Source organism: Aythya marila (assembly GCF_965140915.1).
Source record: "Aythya marila genome assembly, chromosome: 17".
NCBI classification, from domain to species: Eukaryota; Metazoa; Chordata; class Aves; order Anseriformes; family Anatidae; genus Aythya; species Aythya marila.
Window position 1 is genome coordinate 5,578,993 of NC_139058.1, and position 14,824 is coordinate 5,593,816.

General features: G+C 60.6%; 2 protein-coding genes across 2 annotated transcripts; one reads left to right on the plus strand and one right to left on the minus strand.

Annotated features, from left to right (window-relative positions):
* Nucleotides 1–32: 32 nt before the first annotated feature.
* UQCR10 (ubiquinol-cytochrome c reductase, complex III subunit X) lies at nt 33–1,624 on the minus strand. Its single transcript, XM_082774146.1, has 2 exons — nt 1,460–1,624; nt 33–312 (listed from the first exon to the last, which is right to left on the minus strand). Exons 1-2 carry the CDS (start codon nt 1,598–1,600, stop codon nt 265–267), a joined length of 189 nt encoding a protein of 62 aa, XP_082630272.1. The 5' UTR covers nt 1,601–1,624; the 3' UTR covers nt 33–264.
* Nucleotides 1,625–1,694: 70 nt separating this feature from the next.
* On the plus strand, nt 1,695–10,389 carry ZMAT5 (zinc finger matrin-type 5). Its single transcript, XM_082774145.1, has 6 exons — nt 1,695–1,748; nt 3,497–3,718; nt 4,291–4,353; nt 4,543–4,623; nt 8,141–8,252; nt 10,166–10,389. The coding sequence occupies exons 2-6, from the start codon at nt 3,592–3,594 to the stop codon at nt 10,293–10,295; spliced, it is 513 nt and encodes a 170-aa protein (XP_082630271.1). The 5' UTR covers nt 1,695–1,748; nt 3,497–3,591; the 3' UTR covers nt 10,296–10,389.
* The last annotated feature ends 4,435 nt before the right edge of the window (nt 10,390–14,824 follow it).

Consider the following 14,824-nt stretch of genomic DNA (forward strand, 5'->3'; position numbering starts at 1 on the left):
AGAACCAAGGACAAATCGAGTAAACGCATGAGCCTGAGACATGGGCCAAGAACTTTTTATTTTATTTAACACAGAAAGTTTCAACACAGCAGCAGAACTCCTGGAGTCCAACACATTTTACATCATATCAGGAGGTGGCTGATACAATCTGGCTCGGAGGCGATCAGGAACCCAATTCCATTTTGATCCAGCTGGTTTCAGGACACTGAATCCTTCTCTGCAGTGTTTTTTGCCACCCCAGGCTGGATCCTGCTGCTGAGTGTTTCAGTTGTCACTCGCTTCATACTTGTGCTTGATGTGTTTCCACAGTTTCTGTATAAAAACAAAAAAATAAAATTAGCTCATGTTTCAATGGCACTAGGATAAAGCTTCACTTTAAAACAAGTTGTTCTGAGGCCTGTACTGGTAACAGGCACTAGGGGACAGAAGAATCTGCAGGGGCACACGTCCTAGGTGACAGCTTGCCCGCTGTGACAGGCACACCCTGTCCCCGCAGCAGCACAACACAAAGGTTTCAGGACGCACAGCTGAGTGCCACCAGCTTGCTCCTTGTTCACAAAGCTCACATGGAACAGACCTGGTGGCACCTTTTGTCCTCTGGTCCCTCTGGCTCTCCTCTCTGCCTTCCTGCCCTTCTGACGGGGCTTGCAAAGAGCAGCACGCTGCCTGTGCTGGGAGGGCCGTGGGTGCTGCTCTGCCCCAGCTCCCCAGGCTGATCCTGACACAGGTGTGCGAGTCCTGCACCCAGTGGCCCTGAGAACAGGCAGGGCAGGAGCTGGAGCCCCCCCTGCTCTGTGGCTCCACAAAGCAGAGCTGCCGGGAGCACTGCGCTCAGCACCAGGACTTGGCCCCCACACAGGAGATGTGGGATGTGCAAAGGAACCCAACCCTGGCTGGGAAATCTGGTGGTGTGATCAGGACTAAGAAGAACACTGTGCGTGCTGTGCTTTTCCTAGAAAATGCTTTATTTTTTTTAACGTTAATTTAGTTTTCATTTTCTGCTTAAGAAAATGTGAATGCAGAGAAGCTTAAAGCTACAATTAAAAAAGGAGCTGAGCGCCCAATTCAAACATAACACCACAACAACGACTGCTGCTAAGAAGCCGGGATCCCTGCTCTCGTTCTGAAGAAAATAAGAACAAGATTTTCTGTAATTTTCACAGCTCTGTCACCGCTCCTGGCACAGCTCCTCCAGCCGCGGGGTGACCCCGCCTCTTTCCGTGCTGTTCCCCGCTGCCCTCTGGGCCCGTCCAGAGCCCGAGCAGCCAACGGAGGACTCGGGACAGCTCCATCCAGCACGGGCAGCGCCTCGGCCTCCCCTCAGCACCGAGCCCTGAGCGCCGACAGCGCCGAACACCACCCGGGAGGCCTCAGCGGCCGCCCCGTGAGGCGCGGGCAGGGCCGCGCTGACCTTCAGGGCCCGTCCCCGCGACGGGAGCGGCTCCGGGCCCGGCCTTACCCCTTCGTTGAGGTGCTCGAAGATGGCATCGGCGCCCTGGTCGAAGGCGCGCTCGAAGACGACGGCGCCCAGCACGATGCTGAGGGCGAAGGTGGAGGTGCGGCGGAACAGCGAGCTGTACGCCTGCCTCAGCAGCGCCATCTTGGCCGCGACTACCGCGCCTGCGCGCCGCGCCGCGCCGCGGGGCACGCTGGGAAGTGTAGGCAAACCCCCCCCTCCGCCGCGGGGGGTGCTGGGAGTTGTAGGCGCGGGCTCCCGGCCGGCGGCGCGGAGCGGAGGCCGCGGGGCGGTGAGCGGGGGGGGGGGGGGAGGGGAGGGGGGCAACGGGGCCGTGACCTTCATCCTCCTCCTCCTCCTCCTCCTCCTCCTCCTGCTGTCCCTGCTCTTCCTCCTTCTCTTCCTCTGCCCCTCCTCCTGCCCCCTCACCCCTGCTCCTGCCCATTTTACCCCCACTCTTCCCTTTGCTTTTACCCCCCCCCCTGCCCCTGCCCCTTATTTCTGCCCCTGCTTTTGCCCCTGCCCGTGTTGCCCCCCCCTAGACACGAGCTCAGGACGAGGATCCCGATGCTGGAGTCACCCCTTTGCTCACCCCAGCTCCTCGGTCGCTCACAGGGGGTCCTGGGCCCCTGGGTGCCCTGCTCGGGGGGTCCCTTGCCCCTCATGATCCGGGGATCCCTCATCTGTGAGGGGCCTCGGGGTCCTGCACGAGGTGTGCAGGGGGCAGGAATCCGAGAGAAAACACGAGGGGATGTTTTGCCTCAAGTTACACCAGGTGAAACACCTGCTGGGTGTCACGGGACGTGGGCATTTTTTGTCCCATTTCATCCCACAACGTGCCATTTCTTCTAAAACGTCGCTCCGAGGGGCTTAAGGTGGAGGCTCCCGCTGTTAAGACTTTAAAGCGTCGAGACGGAAGACAGAGCCCTGATTTTTGTAATTGGATTTAGGCAGAAAGGCTTTAAATCTGGTGCAAAGCCCGGCTGGCTGCGAGGGGGTGCAGGGGTCGGTTTGCCTGAATTCAGCTGCAAATCAGGGCCTAAAAATGAGAAAAGGAACGGGGGAGCTGAGGAGGTTCTTCATAAAGCAGTTTCTTTCCTGATGACGGTGATGGATTCCTTAGGGCACCGTTTTGGGGCTGAATAATGCCCTAATAACGCTCTTTGTTTACCATGGGATGGGGTTGGGAGAGTGGCAGGGGGTCAGGCAGGGCTGCTGGGGGGCAGCTCCCACCCTCACCTCCTCGCTGGGTGCAAAACTCTGCAGGGAGCTGTCAGGGCCCGGCCCGGGTAACCCACACCGTGGGATTCTTCAAAAGATGAAAAATGAAAATATTCGGTGTGAGCTGCGGAGGGGAGATCTCCGGCAGGACCTGGGGCTCCTCCGACTGCGTGTTTTGTTTTGTTTTTTTTTTTTATTATTATTATTATTATTTCATTCATCCCTGCAGTGGGAATTGCTGTGCGATTTGGGAGCCAGCTCCTTTGGGACTTGGGCTCTGCCTGCCCGAAATCCTCAGGGGCTTTTCCCTGCTGCGATCGCCGCTGGCAGGGCGAGGAAAGTAAGTCTGAATTTGGTGCTGGCTGCTGCTCCAAGCATCGTTGCGGTGTAGCAGGGGGAGCAAGGAGATTGCAGCAGGGAGATTTCAATGCGGGCTGCTCTGCCCGCCGGGCCTGAGGACCTGAGGGAGGCCGTGATGGGTTCTGACCGTGTTTTATTTATAAAATCTTTATTCCTCGCGCCGTTTGTTAAACGTGTTCGGCTGTCAGGGCGCCCAAAGCCGGATTGTTGCCTGGGGGGCTCATTTGCCAGCCCATCCATCTTCAGCTTTTATCAGGAATCCCTCGGTTCCTGCCTCCCCTCGCAGGGCTGGACACGGGGAATTTCCTTCCTCTGGCTTCATGCTGTGATTTCTGCCCCCGGGCTGGGATCCTGGACCCTTTGGGCTCCTGGGGCTGCTGCGGGCTGAGCCCCATGGTGCTGCAGCACAAGGAAGGCACTCGGCAGACCCGAAATAATCAGAGTTGTTCTCCTTTACAGCAGGCGCTGTGAGTTTTGGATCCCCCGGCACGTCCCCGGGGCGAGGATGTCTGATGGCTCCCGGGTGGTGCTGAGGCTGTTTTGCTGGAAGAGAGATGGGGAAAAGGTACTTCTGTGATTACTGCGACCGCTCCTTCCAGGACAACCTCCACAACAGGAAGAAACACCTCAACGGAGTGCAGCACCTGCGGGCTAAGAGGGCCTGGTACGACTTGTTCCGAGGTGGGTGCTGCCCGCCCCTTCCGTCCCAGGGCTGGGGGGGTCGGGTGAAACCAAGCTGCAGCCCTTGATTTTCCTCGGATTGGTAAAATCCCTCGTCCTGGCACTGATGGTTTGTCTCGTCTTGCCTCTGGATGTCTCCAGACGTTGCCATCGGGTGGTGCAAGTTCTTCCACAGCCCCTGGGAGCAGCCCTAGCAGGGGGCTCTCCCCAGCGCACCCCTGGGAGGTGAAGGACCAAGGCACCGGGGTCTGCTGGAAGCTCAGCTCAGGGTTCAGTGGGGTTTCTGAGAGCCCTGCTGACCTGCCTGGCCTTCCCGTGCTCCACAGCAGGGTTGCAGAGTCCTTGTTTTTCCACCATGCTGCTTCTGTTCCACTTGGATGGGGGGAGAAGGTGATCCCAGCAAGCTGGTGGAAAGCTGAGTGTAGATGGGGGCTGTCTGCGTGCTGGAGTTGATGATTATCACCTAAAATATCTCCCCCTTAGTCAACCGACCTGCGTGGGATCACGATGAGACCGGTGGGGGTGTTGCAGGAGGGCTGACCCTGTCCCGTGGTTTCTTTCCTCTCCCCCAGATGCCGCTGCCATCCTGCAAGAGGAGCAGAGCAAGAAACCGTGCCGCAAGTTCCTGCAAACAGGTGAGCTCTGAGCTGGAAATACCTGGCCGGGCTGCTCGGGGGAGCCTGGAGTGTGTGTGCCCTCCCTGGAGGGAGCAAAGGGCTTGGCTCTGTGCATCCTGGCTGCGGATCCTGGCTTTGCAGGCACCTTTCCGTGGGAGGACCTCGTGTATGCAGCTCTCACGGGGCTCTCCGTGGCTCTTGTTGCAGGGCAGTGCGATTTTGGGGCCAACTGCAGGTTTTCCCACATGACGGAGCAGGACCTGGAGAAGCTGAGCGCCCAGGTGCAAGGTGAGTCCTGGAGCCAGAAGCTGCCCACGGGTCTCTGAGGAAGGGGGGAGCTGCTGGGAACACTGCTGGTTTTTCGGATGCTTTCTGCTCTTGCTCTGCTGGCACAGACAAATCTGAAGAGCTGCACGATGCTGCTACCACTTAGCAGCGAGCATCTGAGGCTGAGGGTGGGCTTTCCGAGCCCTTGGGGTTTCGTTCAGTCAGGGAATAAAAACTGTCAGCAGCAGAGGGCACTGGTACATCGCTTCCCCTTGAATTTATGGATTTGACTTCCCCCTGACTCTGTGATGACCGAGGACCTGCTGCTTCCAGTCCTGTCAGAAGCTAGCTGCCATCAGTTGCCTTGTTCTGAGGCAAGGATACGGGGTCCTGGATCCAGAAACAGCCTCTGCTGGAGTGCTGTGGGGTGGAGCTGAAGCCTGGGCAGGGGGCAGGATGCAGCTGCTCCCCTGCTGCGAGTGGGCTCCTTTTTTTGTTGTACTAAGAGAGCAGGAGCATTTTTTTTTTGTATCAAGAGGGCTTTATCTGCCTCCATGTCCTAAAATGAATGCAGCTCTGTTTCGGCTGCTCCAGACCTTTCACCATCAGCGTGGCCCTTGGCTGGACTCCCCCCAGTAAGCCCCAGTGGTGCTGGGGAGCCCAGGACCGGGCGCAGCAGCGCAGGGCCACCGCAGCCCAGCTTCAGAGCAGAGCTCAGCCTGTGAGCTGCAGCCAGCTGCTGTTTTGCCAAAAGCCTGGCAAAAACAGGCTGAAATGTTGAAAATCTGCGTGTGTGGGGGGTTTGGGGTGCGTTTAGGGCCGTGGTTCCCTGCTGGCCTTCAGAGGAACCAGGCTCGGGGAGGCAGGGCTCTGGCACAGCCCTGTCCACAGGGACCTGTGGCACTCCAGGCACCAGAGGCTTTTTTTTTTTTTTTTTGCAGGGGGAGAGAAAGCTCTCCCGAGAGGAGCAGGGCTCCAGGGGAAGGCTGGCGAGCTGCTCTGTGCTCGGGCAGCCTTCCGTGCCAATTACACGTGTTGCCGAGTATCGCCTCGTGTCAGGTGGGCCAGGGGGGAGCGGGGAATTGGCTAGGAGAGAGCCGATCCCTGGGAGGCGACTTGGAAACCTCGCGTTTGCGTTGCCAAGTCAAACATTTAATTAAATGATTAGGCTTCGAGGAGCGATGGCTGGGGGCTGGCAGGGCCTCCTCAGCCGTGCTGCTCTGTGTCGGGTGGCGGAGTCAAATCCTGCTCACCTCTCCTGTAGAAATCCACAGAAACCTCGTGTGACCTGAGCTGAGGATCACGCAGACCCCCCCGGGCTGACCTGCTGAGCCTGCAGGGAGCCTGAAGGGGTTTGGTGGAGGGCAGAGCTCAGCAGGACGCCGGGGAGGAGCAGAGGAGCCCACACATAACTATTAATCCAGACAGAACGAACGGCCACGGGCACCAAGTTGCTGTCAGGTGTGTGGTGGGGGCATCACAGCGCTCCTTAGACACTCAAATATCGATATCTCAGGGGCTGAGGCTGAGGGGAGAGCTTAAAGCAAGCGTGTGTGCTGGCAGGGTGGTCTGCAGGAGGCTGGGTGCTCGGCCGGCACGTCCTCGTGGCCCCGCAGTGTTGGCAGCTCTGTGGCAGCAGGTTCCTCTTGCTGGCGATGCTTTTTGGTAACAGCCGAGGGAAATGTCGCCGTGTTTGTCGTGTTTTGACGTGGGGAGCTCACCCTGGTGGTGCTGTTAGTCGCGTGGCTTAAACGGGAACGTTTCTGGGCACTCGGAGAGCTCAGAGCGTGCCCTGGTTTGGCTTTGGCACCCGGTAGGATACCCTCACGAGAAGGCAACAGTACCCACCGTCAGCGGGGAGAGAGGCACATCCCCAGCTGCTACCACACCAAAGCCTTCTCCTGCTGCATCTGCTGCATCATTCCTCAAGGAGACGCTTCCAGGATGTCGCCTTCAGTGCACTCCCATCAGGAACACTCCCCGTCAAATTGGCGGTGATTTGCTCGGAGCTGCGGGCTCCGTGCTGCTCGGCAGCACCACGAGGCAGCCCCGGCAGTTGGGAGCTGCGAGGGAGAGGAGGAGCACGGCTGGGAGGGTGCTCCTGATCCATCCTGCTGGCTGGGAGAACACGGCCGAGGCTGCTGGGGGCTGAGCTTGAGGAGGAGCAGGACGAGGAGCGCGCTCATGGTTGGCTGCAAGCAACTCACAAAGGTGCTTGTGTTGAGGGAGGCATCAGCCCTGTCCCTCAGCTGCTGTTTGCTGCTGGTCCTGTGCACCAGGGGGGTGCGGGCAGCCCCCAGGTCCCGTCCAGGCAGGGAGCTGGAGGATCTCACCTCAGCCTTGGTGCTGGTGGCAGTGCCTGGTCTGGGAGGAGCCGAGCCGGGCTGGGTGTGTGTCTGGGGCTCCTCACGAGTCAAAGCCTGAGGGTTCCGTGGTTTTATTTCAGAGTGGGGGCAGCTCATGCTAAAAGGTGCACGGGGAGAAAAGATAAAGGGACCCAAGGTGGCTGCGGTCGGTGCTGCTGAGGAAGGCTGCAACGTGTCCAAGCCAGAGCCACGTACCCAGGTCACCGCGCTGCTCGTGTCCTGCGCTGCCCTCAGGCTCTGGGCTGGCCCTGCATGGCTCCACTGGCACTTGGCTCCTCCAGAACAACCCCAGGAGACACCAACAGCCCCGTTTCCAGCCCCCATCCTCATCCCTGGGCAGCAGAGCAGCGCCCTGACCTCGGGCCAGCAGCGGGCTCGCCTGGTGGCGGCGGCGAGCGCATCGCCACCTCCTCCCAGGGGCCGGGTGACAAATGATCCATCTGGGGCTGCGCGCCGTGTGATGGCACGGCGGGGCCGTCCTCATGAATATGCAACGGGCAGATGAATAATTGGGTGCCACCACCGGGATGGAGCGATCCGTCACTCTGCCCAAGCGATGTTAATTTCACACCCTGTCTGGAAACGTTCCGTGCTCTCCCAAAAGGCGTTGACACACGGCGGCGCGGGCACAGCCGCTGGTGGCCGGCACCACGGGGGCACTGCTGGGTCTCCAGGTGGGATCGGGGGTCCCCAGAGTGCTTGGGTTTGGTGAGCAAAAGGGGACAACACGCAGCTGCCTCGGTGTCTTTTTTACTAATATATTTTTCCCGAAGTGTCACGTTCCACTGGGCTGGAGGTGTGATGGCACCGAGCGGCCGTTTGGAGTGGGGCTGCTCTGCCCTGCATCTGGGTGGGAGCTGAGGTTTCTGCGGGCACTGCCCTGCTCGCTCCAGCCTGCAGGAGAAAATGCAGGAGCTCTTGGGAGCTGCTGGGGAGCACTTGAGGTGAGGAGGAGGAGGAGGAGGCAGCGATCAGCCCCGGGGAGATGCCAGCTGGGTGCGCTGCACCCGGCGAGCGTCCGAGGGCAGGCAGGCAGCAGAGGAGGATGAGCAGGGGGTGCTGCGGGCAAACGGCCAACTCTCAGCTCCAAAAAACTGCAGGGTGAGGAGCTCGGGGGGGTAACGGAGCGAGGGGAGTGCGGGGCGAGCGTCTGACAGCTCTCTCTCGAGCAGGGGAACAGCGGCTGAAGGAGCTGCGGCAGGAGGGAGCGGACGTCCCGCTTGGCACCATCGAGGACTGGCTGGAGAAGAGGGCGAAGAGGCTGAGCGCGGCTCAGAGCAACAGGTACCGGGGGCTGGGGGCGTCCCAGAGAGGTGGGATCCCACCCGGGGGGGGCTTGGGAACCACGCAGGTGGCCAGGGCTGCCCCAAAGCTTGATACCTGAGCCACGCGCCGGCTCTTGGCACCCATGGGGACCCGTCTGCGTGGCACACTTGCCTCGGGGACATGCGCAAGTGTGTCCCCATGGTGCTGGGGACAAGGCAGGTCCCACTGCCCGTGGCTGCTCCCCCAGAAAGGCAGGCAGAGGGGAGGGTACCCCCGTGCCCTTGGCAGCACTCACGGACGTGCCTGGGAGGCCGTGGCAGCGGCGGCGCTGAGTTCTTGGTGCCTGCTGCGGGTGGCAGGAGGCCGGGCTCATCTGTTGCCAGCTCCCCCCATCCTCTGCCTGCCCTGTCTGCGCATCCCTGCCCGTCCCTGCCTTCTCCTTCGCCTGGCTGAGGGTGGGATTAGCTCCTCCTCACGGCAGCGGGACGCCTGCCTGCGGGTCCCTGCTGTTCCCTCGCTCACCTGACTGTGCCGCAGGCTTAATTGGATGACATTTGGGCAGGTGCCAAATCTCTCTTTTGTTCTTTTTTTTTTTTTTTTTTTTTTTTTTTTTTTTCCCCTCCTGTTTGCTCCTGTCCTCTCCGTGTTTGGTCTGGGCAGGATCTTCCTTCTGCTGCCTGTCTGGGCGCGTTGCGTTCTGCTCCCTCCATCCATCAGCCTGGCTGCTCTTCGCCCTGCAGCCGTGCTCGCCGGCAGCAGCAAGCTCCCAAGCTCCCTCCCCTTGTTTGTTTGCCCTTTTTTTTTTGTTTGTCCTGCCCGAGATCCCTCGATCTCGGGACAGATCCTCTCCTGCTGACGATACCCAGCCAAATTCCCAGCCTCCCATCCTTACTTGGTCCCCGCTGCCTCCAAGCACGCGCCAGACCCGGCGTTTTTCGGGCTGTTGCTTTCCACCCAGCCTCTCCGCCCCCACAGGTCCTGAAACCATCTGCTGCAGCAAACCACCAGCTCTTCTCTGGCCGTGCCTGGCCTCACCGGTGTCCATCCCCATCACCTTCCTTCTCCCCTCTTGTGCTTTCCAGCCCTGCCGTTGCCCTTCTGAGCAGCGGTGCGCTTCGCTTTGCCTGCCACAGGTCTCCTTGTGCTTTGGGCACGTGTGTCTGCCCTAACGGCCACAGAGCCCCCTCGTCTGCCTCCACCAGGAAGGGGTCAGGGCCCTGAGAGGGTGCTGCTCCCCCGGGGCGTTATGTAAGGGAGCACAATTACATTTCTGCTGGCATCTCAATTAAAAGGATCCAGCAGGATCAGAGCGAGAGGCCCGGGAAGCTGGGAGGCTGCTGCCAGGGCTTGTGCTGAAGGACAAGTGATTCCTGTGCTGAGGAATGAAGGAAAGGGCACGTTTCCTGGGGATTTAAACCTGTCCCGGCCCAACTCTTTCTTCTCCAGCTGGAGACAAGGCAGCGATGCTTCTCGCTCCGCACTTCTGTCCCACGTGCTGCTCGCAGCAGCCTCCCCTCATAAATAGGAGCGAGAGAGAGAAAAAAAAAAGCATTCCCTGGGCTGTGAGCTGGAGGAGAAAGCCTCTTCCCTCTGGTGAAGGGTGCTTCTGTGAAAACACCCTGGCGTTTTGGCAGCTCCTCCGCTTCCGAGGGGCCCTTGTCCTTCGGGAAGTGCGCAGCTGCCTCGGGATTGGGGCTGCTCGGGAAGAGATCACGGAAACATCTGGTGGGGCTCAACGCTCAGCTGTGCGGGGAGCTTTGGGCAGCCGGGGGACGGAGGGGCTGGGGGCAGCGCTGCACCGGGGCCGTGTGGGGACAAGGAGAGGGGGCACGGGCATGCTCGCCCCCCCCGAGGACCCTCCTGTGTCCCCAAGCTCTCGAATGGGGTCAGCCACGGCTCATCTCTGCCCTTTCCCTCTCCCATCTCCGCAGCGCCCTGCCTGAGAAACCGCTGCCCTTCCAGTACCCGCCGGGCTGGCCGCCGCCGCAGGAGCTGCCCCCGTCCCTGCAGGCCCCCCCACCCGGGGGGTGGCCGCTGCCCCCCGACCTGCAGTGGGGCTGAGGCGCCCTGCTGGGGCTGGACGTCACCCTCGCCTGAGAAAGGCACTGAATTATTGACCTACGCTTTTATTTTAATAAAGTTCTCCCCCCTCTCATCGCAGCCTCATGTTATTTAATGCCTGGCAGCCTCCTGTGGGGTGAGCTGGTCCCCGGGATCGTCGCTGTGCTCCCCAAATGGGGGGCGAAGCTGCAGCCCCACTGCTTGTGGAGCCCCCCCGGGCTGGGGAAGGAAGCTGTAAGCAGGCCTTTAAGCATTGCTGCTTAATATCTCCTCCCGTGTTGATGACTGGGGTTTGCTTCTGTTAAATGCAGCGGGTAACGCTGCGGGTTCAGGTGCTGGAGCTCCTAATGAAGAGCTCGGGGAGCTCCCCAAAGCCCCGTGCTCCCGCTCCCACTAGGCTGGAGGTGAGAAACGAGGAGGAAAAAACATTTTTCCACGGCTCCTCCTTCTCCAGGAACTGAAGGAAGGGGCGAGTGCCAAGGGGGCGAGTGGCTGGGGGTCACTCCCTGCTGGGGGAGCCAGGACTGGGTGTCGGGATCAGACCAGTGGCAAATAAAAGCCAAATATCGGGCACGAAGGGGCTGCATGAGCGTGGGGAGAGCACACAAGGAAGGGGCTCGCTCTGCCTGCCCCCAGCAACTGCCCTTCCTCTCCTCCTACCTCCGGGAGCAGCTGGGGGTGCTCGCAGGGCGCACTTTGGCTTGGCCACCACCTCCCGGAGCTCGGCACCGTGCGTCCCGCTGGTGGCCGTGGTGTGCCAGAGCAGCGACCTGCCAGCAGCTCCGCGGTGCCAGCGCACTCCAGGTTTGGCCACGGGTGCAGGCAGCGGCTCCAGGCTCGTGGAGAGCACCAGCAGCTGCCTGCGGGCAGCGATGCGCAGGGGGAGCTGCCAGCCCTGGTCCAGGACTCCCAGGAGCAGCAGCAACCCGCGCTGCCTCCTCCTTGGCACGAGCAGAGGCTGGATGTGAGCGTGGCCGGAGGCTGGGTGTGCTGTTAGTTGAGCTCAGGGGTCGTTTTACCCTTCCTGGTGTTGTTCTGGCTTGGGCTGCTGCGCCCCGTGGTCTTTAGGCTTTGGCAAGGGGGAGCCCAGAGGTTGGGACCCGGGGGGCAGCACCCATCTGGCACCTCCCCAGAGGATGGGAACCCCCTGCCCTGGATGTGGAGGCTGATCACCTTCAGGAGGCCAAATGAGGCTGGAATAACCCCAAAAGGGCCGTGATGCTCTGCTCCCGGCCACCCGTGGGATCAGCCCATCACCAAGTGGCTCCAGCGAGAGGCCGGCCACGTGCACGGGTCCCTTCCCCCTGGGGCCACAGCTGCTGCTGGCGGAGGAAAACGTAGATCCAAGACTCCCTTCCCTCCTGCAGGCATCCCGAGGGGGGTGTGTGCCTGCGCCCGCCTCTGCAGCGGTGTTTTGCAATCCGCCATCCAAATATTCTGCTCTTCCCAGCCTGGGTTTTCCAGACTTGCTTCGCTTCCCCTGCTGCCAGCCCTGCGCCCTGCTCGGTGCCACCCGTCTGCCCGAAGCGGGGCGATTTGTGAACTTGCAAAAAACAAACAAACAAACAAAACACACACACGAATTTGGCACTGCAAACGTTTGCAGCCCGCAAACCGAGTGGCCTCATCTCAGCCACGTTCGGGGCGCGTTTGGGAGCATCCCTGCTCCAGAAGGGCCGTGCAGCTCTCCCAAATGCTCACGGCAAACCAAACCCGGCTCACAGGCAGCCTGGAGCAGCAGGGAGCTGCGTGGCAGGGCCGGGCGAGCCGCAGCAATGAGATGTCAATGAAAAGCACGGCACAAAACGTGCGCCCAGCTGCAGCCGCTCCCAGCGAAGTGTGAAAGCCGCTGGCGACAGCGGGTCCTGCGCCTGCAGCAGCGCCTGGCCGGGGAGGCTGCGGGCAGAGAAGGGGGTTAATTAAAAGAGTTTTCTTTTCTTTCTTTATTTATTTTTTATTGCGAAAGCTTCCGAGATCTCCTCCCGTTGGGATTAGCCGGGCACCGCGCTCCTGCAGGTAACCACAGCTCTGCATGGGGGTGCCGTGGGCGCATCGTGCGTCGCTGCCCGAGCCCGCTGCTCACAGGGCAGGGAGGAACACGCCAAAGCAGGACGGGGCTCTCAGCTCCAGGGGTGAGGACCCCACATCACCCCAAAACAAGCTGCTGTCCCCAGGGATGCTGTAGGATGGGGCCCTCCAGCACGTTCCCCCCTGGGACTCGGTGTCCCCGGCTGGGCCGTGCCGGGGCTGGCAGGGGAGCTGCAGCCCGTGAGCGGTGGCACGAGCCAAAGTGCCCTGTGTGCAGCGGGAGGCATTGCTCGGGAAGCTTTTAGGGAAATGAGCCGCTCCTGGGACCCTGCCAAGGCGCAGCCCCGCTGGGCTCTGCCCGGCGTCCTCTGGAAGCTCTTGCTGGGAGAGGAAGGGGACGGGGATGGGGATGGAGCAGGGATGGGGATGGGATGGGGTGAGAATGGGGATGGGGATGGGATAGGATGGGGATGGGGATGGAATAGGAACGGAGCAGGGATGGGAACAGGATCAGGGACAAGGCTGAGGCCACCCCACGCTGCTTGCAGGACCGGAGAGACAGAAACACCCTTTCCTCCCCCAAAACCCTTCTCGGTGCTACAGAAACCCCAAACCCAGGTGTTTTTCCTGCCGGCACGGCACCATCCAGCGGGGTCTGACAGCAGCAGGGTCCTTCTCGCCCCTCGTCCCGCTGCGCCGCCATCAAACCGCTCGCAGAGGGAGATTTTTTTTCTCCCAGCGAGCGTTTAATTAAATTAGCGGGGCGCAGCGCCTCGCGGCAGCCGCAGTGAGACAGCCCCGGCTGCGGCACCAGCACCAGGACCAGCACCGGCACCAGCACCAGGACCAGCACCGGGACCAGCACCGGGACCAGCACCGAGGCCCAGAGCTGCTCAGGTGCTTCCGAGCCGGGAGCCCAGATCTCCAAACACCCGCCGTCAGGAAGCCCCATTCAATTCCCATTAAAATTAATTGAGCAGCTTTGAGAAGCCGAGCTTTGGGGACCGCGCTCTTCCTTTTAGCTAATTTTTCTTTTATGTTACTGTATTTTCTAGCAAATTAAATTGTCCTCGTTTTCCCGTTTTCCTTTTTTTTTTTTTTTTTCTTCTTTTTTTTTTCGCCTTCCTTGTGTTTATTCACAGCATCTCTAACAGACCTGGTTAAATATATCTGGATATATACATACAGCGCCGAGGGCACGTGGTTTCCCCTGAAAACGCCGGTTCGTAAAAAAGCAAAAGTTTCTGCGGGGAGATGGATGAAATTTCATTACGGGCGCGGAGCCTCCCCCTCTTTTCGAGGCAGCCGAGATGATTTCACTGCCGTGGAGCGCTTCCCATTTTCATTTCTCATTTGGACGCTCGGTTCAATTTGCGTGATAAATTATATGAGATCCAAAAAAAAAAAATAAATAAAAAAATCCCAACCAGCCCCCATCGCCCCCCCCGGTAACACGCAGCCGATTCCTGGCAGCGCCGTGCCGAGCCACGGAGATCCCTGTGCCTTGAACCGATCCCTGCACTCCTCAGCTCTCCCTGCCCAGAAATTCCCATTTCCAGCAGCTTTGCACCCAAACTGGGGTGTCCCCAAGCAGGGAGCGACACCCCGGGGATGGCCACCTCCTGCAGGGAAGCAGCCGTGCCCGTGATGCTACCGGCACCGAGAGCTCCCCGGGTTTTTATTTATTATTTTAATCTATTTGCCATTAAAAATGCATCATCTGGGGGCTCGGGGACGGTTATCCATCAGGCGGGTGCAGGACCCCCCCTGGAGCGCACGGAGAGGGGATTTCCAGGGTGCCCTCGTTAGCGGGATGTTCTCATTAGCGGGACGGCGTCACTCGGCGTGGGGGGCAGACCCCCCCCCATAAATAAACCAGGAGCTGGGGGGGTCCTGGCGGTGTCCCCAGGACCCTCAGTGCTGCCGGCTGGATCCTGGCCCCCCCCGGCTGTGCCACGAGGCCGGGTGACCACGCGCTCACGCTGTGTGTTCAGCACGGTTTGTGAGGCAAACGGGCTGCAAACGTGAACCAAACCACAGCGTAAAACAGCAGGGCCCGGCTGGGGGGGGGGGGCGGGGCACAAAATCAGCTCCCGGTGCTCACACAGGTCCCGCGTGGCTTTGACAGAGCTGGGTCGCAGCACCCATGGGTGCCCTGCGCCCCCCGAGCCGAGCCCGAGCATCCCCGAGCAGTTCAGAAATCCCGGTTTTATTTCAGATCGGAAACGACCGACCAGGAAGGAAAAATAAAATAAAAGAAGAACGGAACTCCAAAGAATGAGAAACGGACCCAAATCCAAACCGGTCCGGGGCCCGGCGGGTGCTACATACAGGCTGGGGGGGGGGGTTGGACGGGGGGGTCCCCAGGCTGCCGGGACGTGCGGCTCTTCCCGGCGGGTCCTCGTGCGGGCAGCCCCCTCTGGCAGCTGGGGAAACTGAGGCACGGCGCGGGGCTGGGGGGGTGCACGGCGGAGGCAGAGGGGGGGGGGCAGATCCAGCCC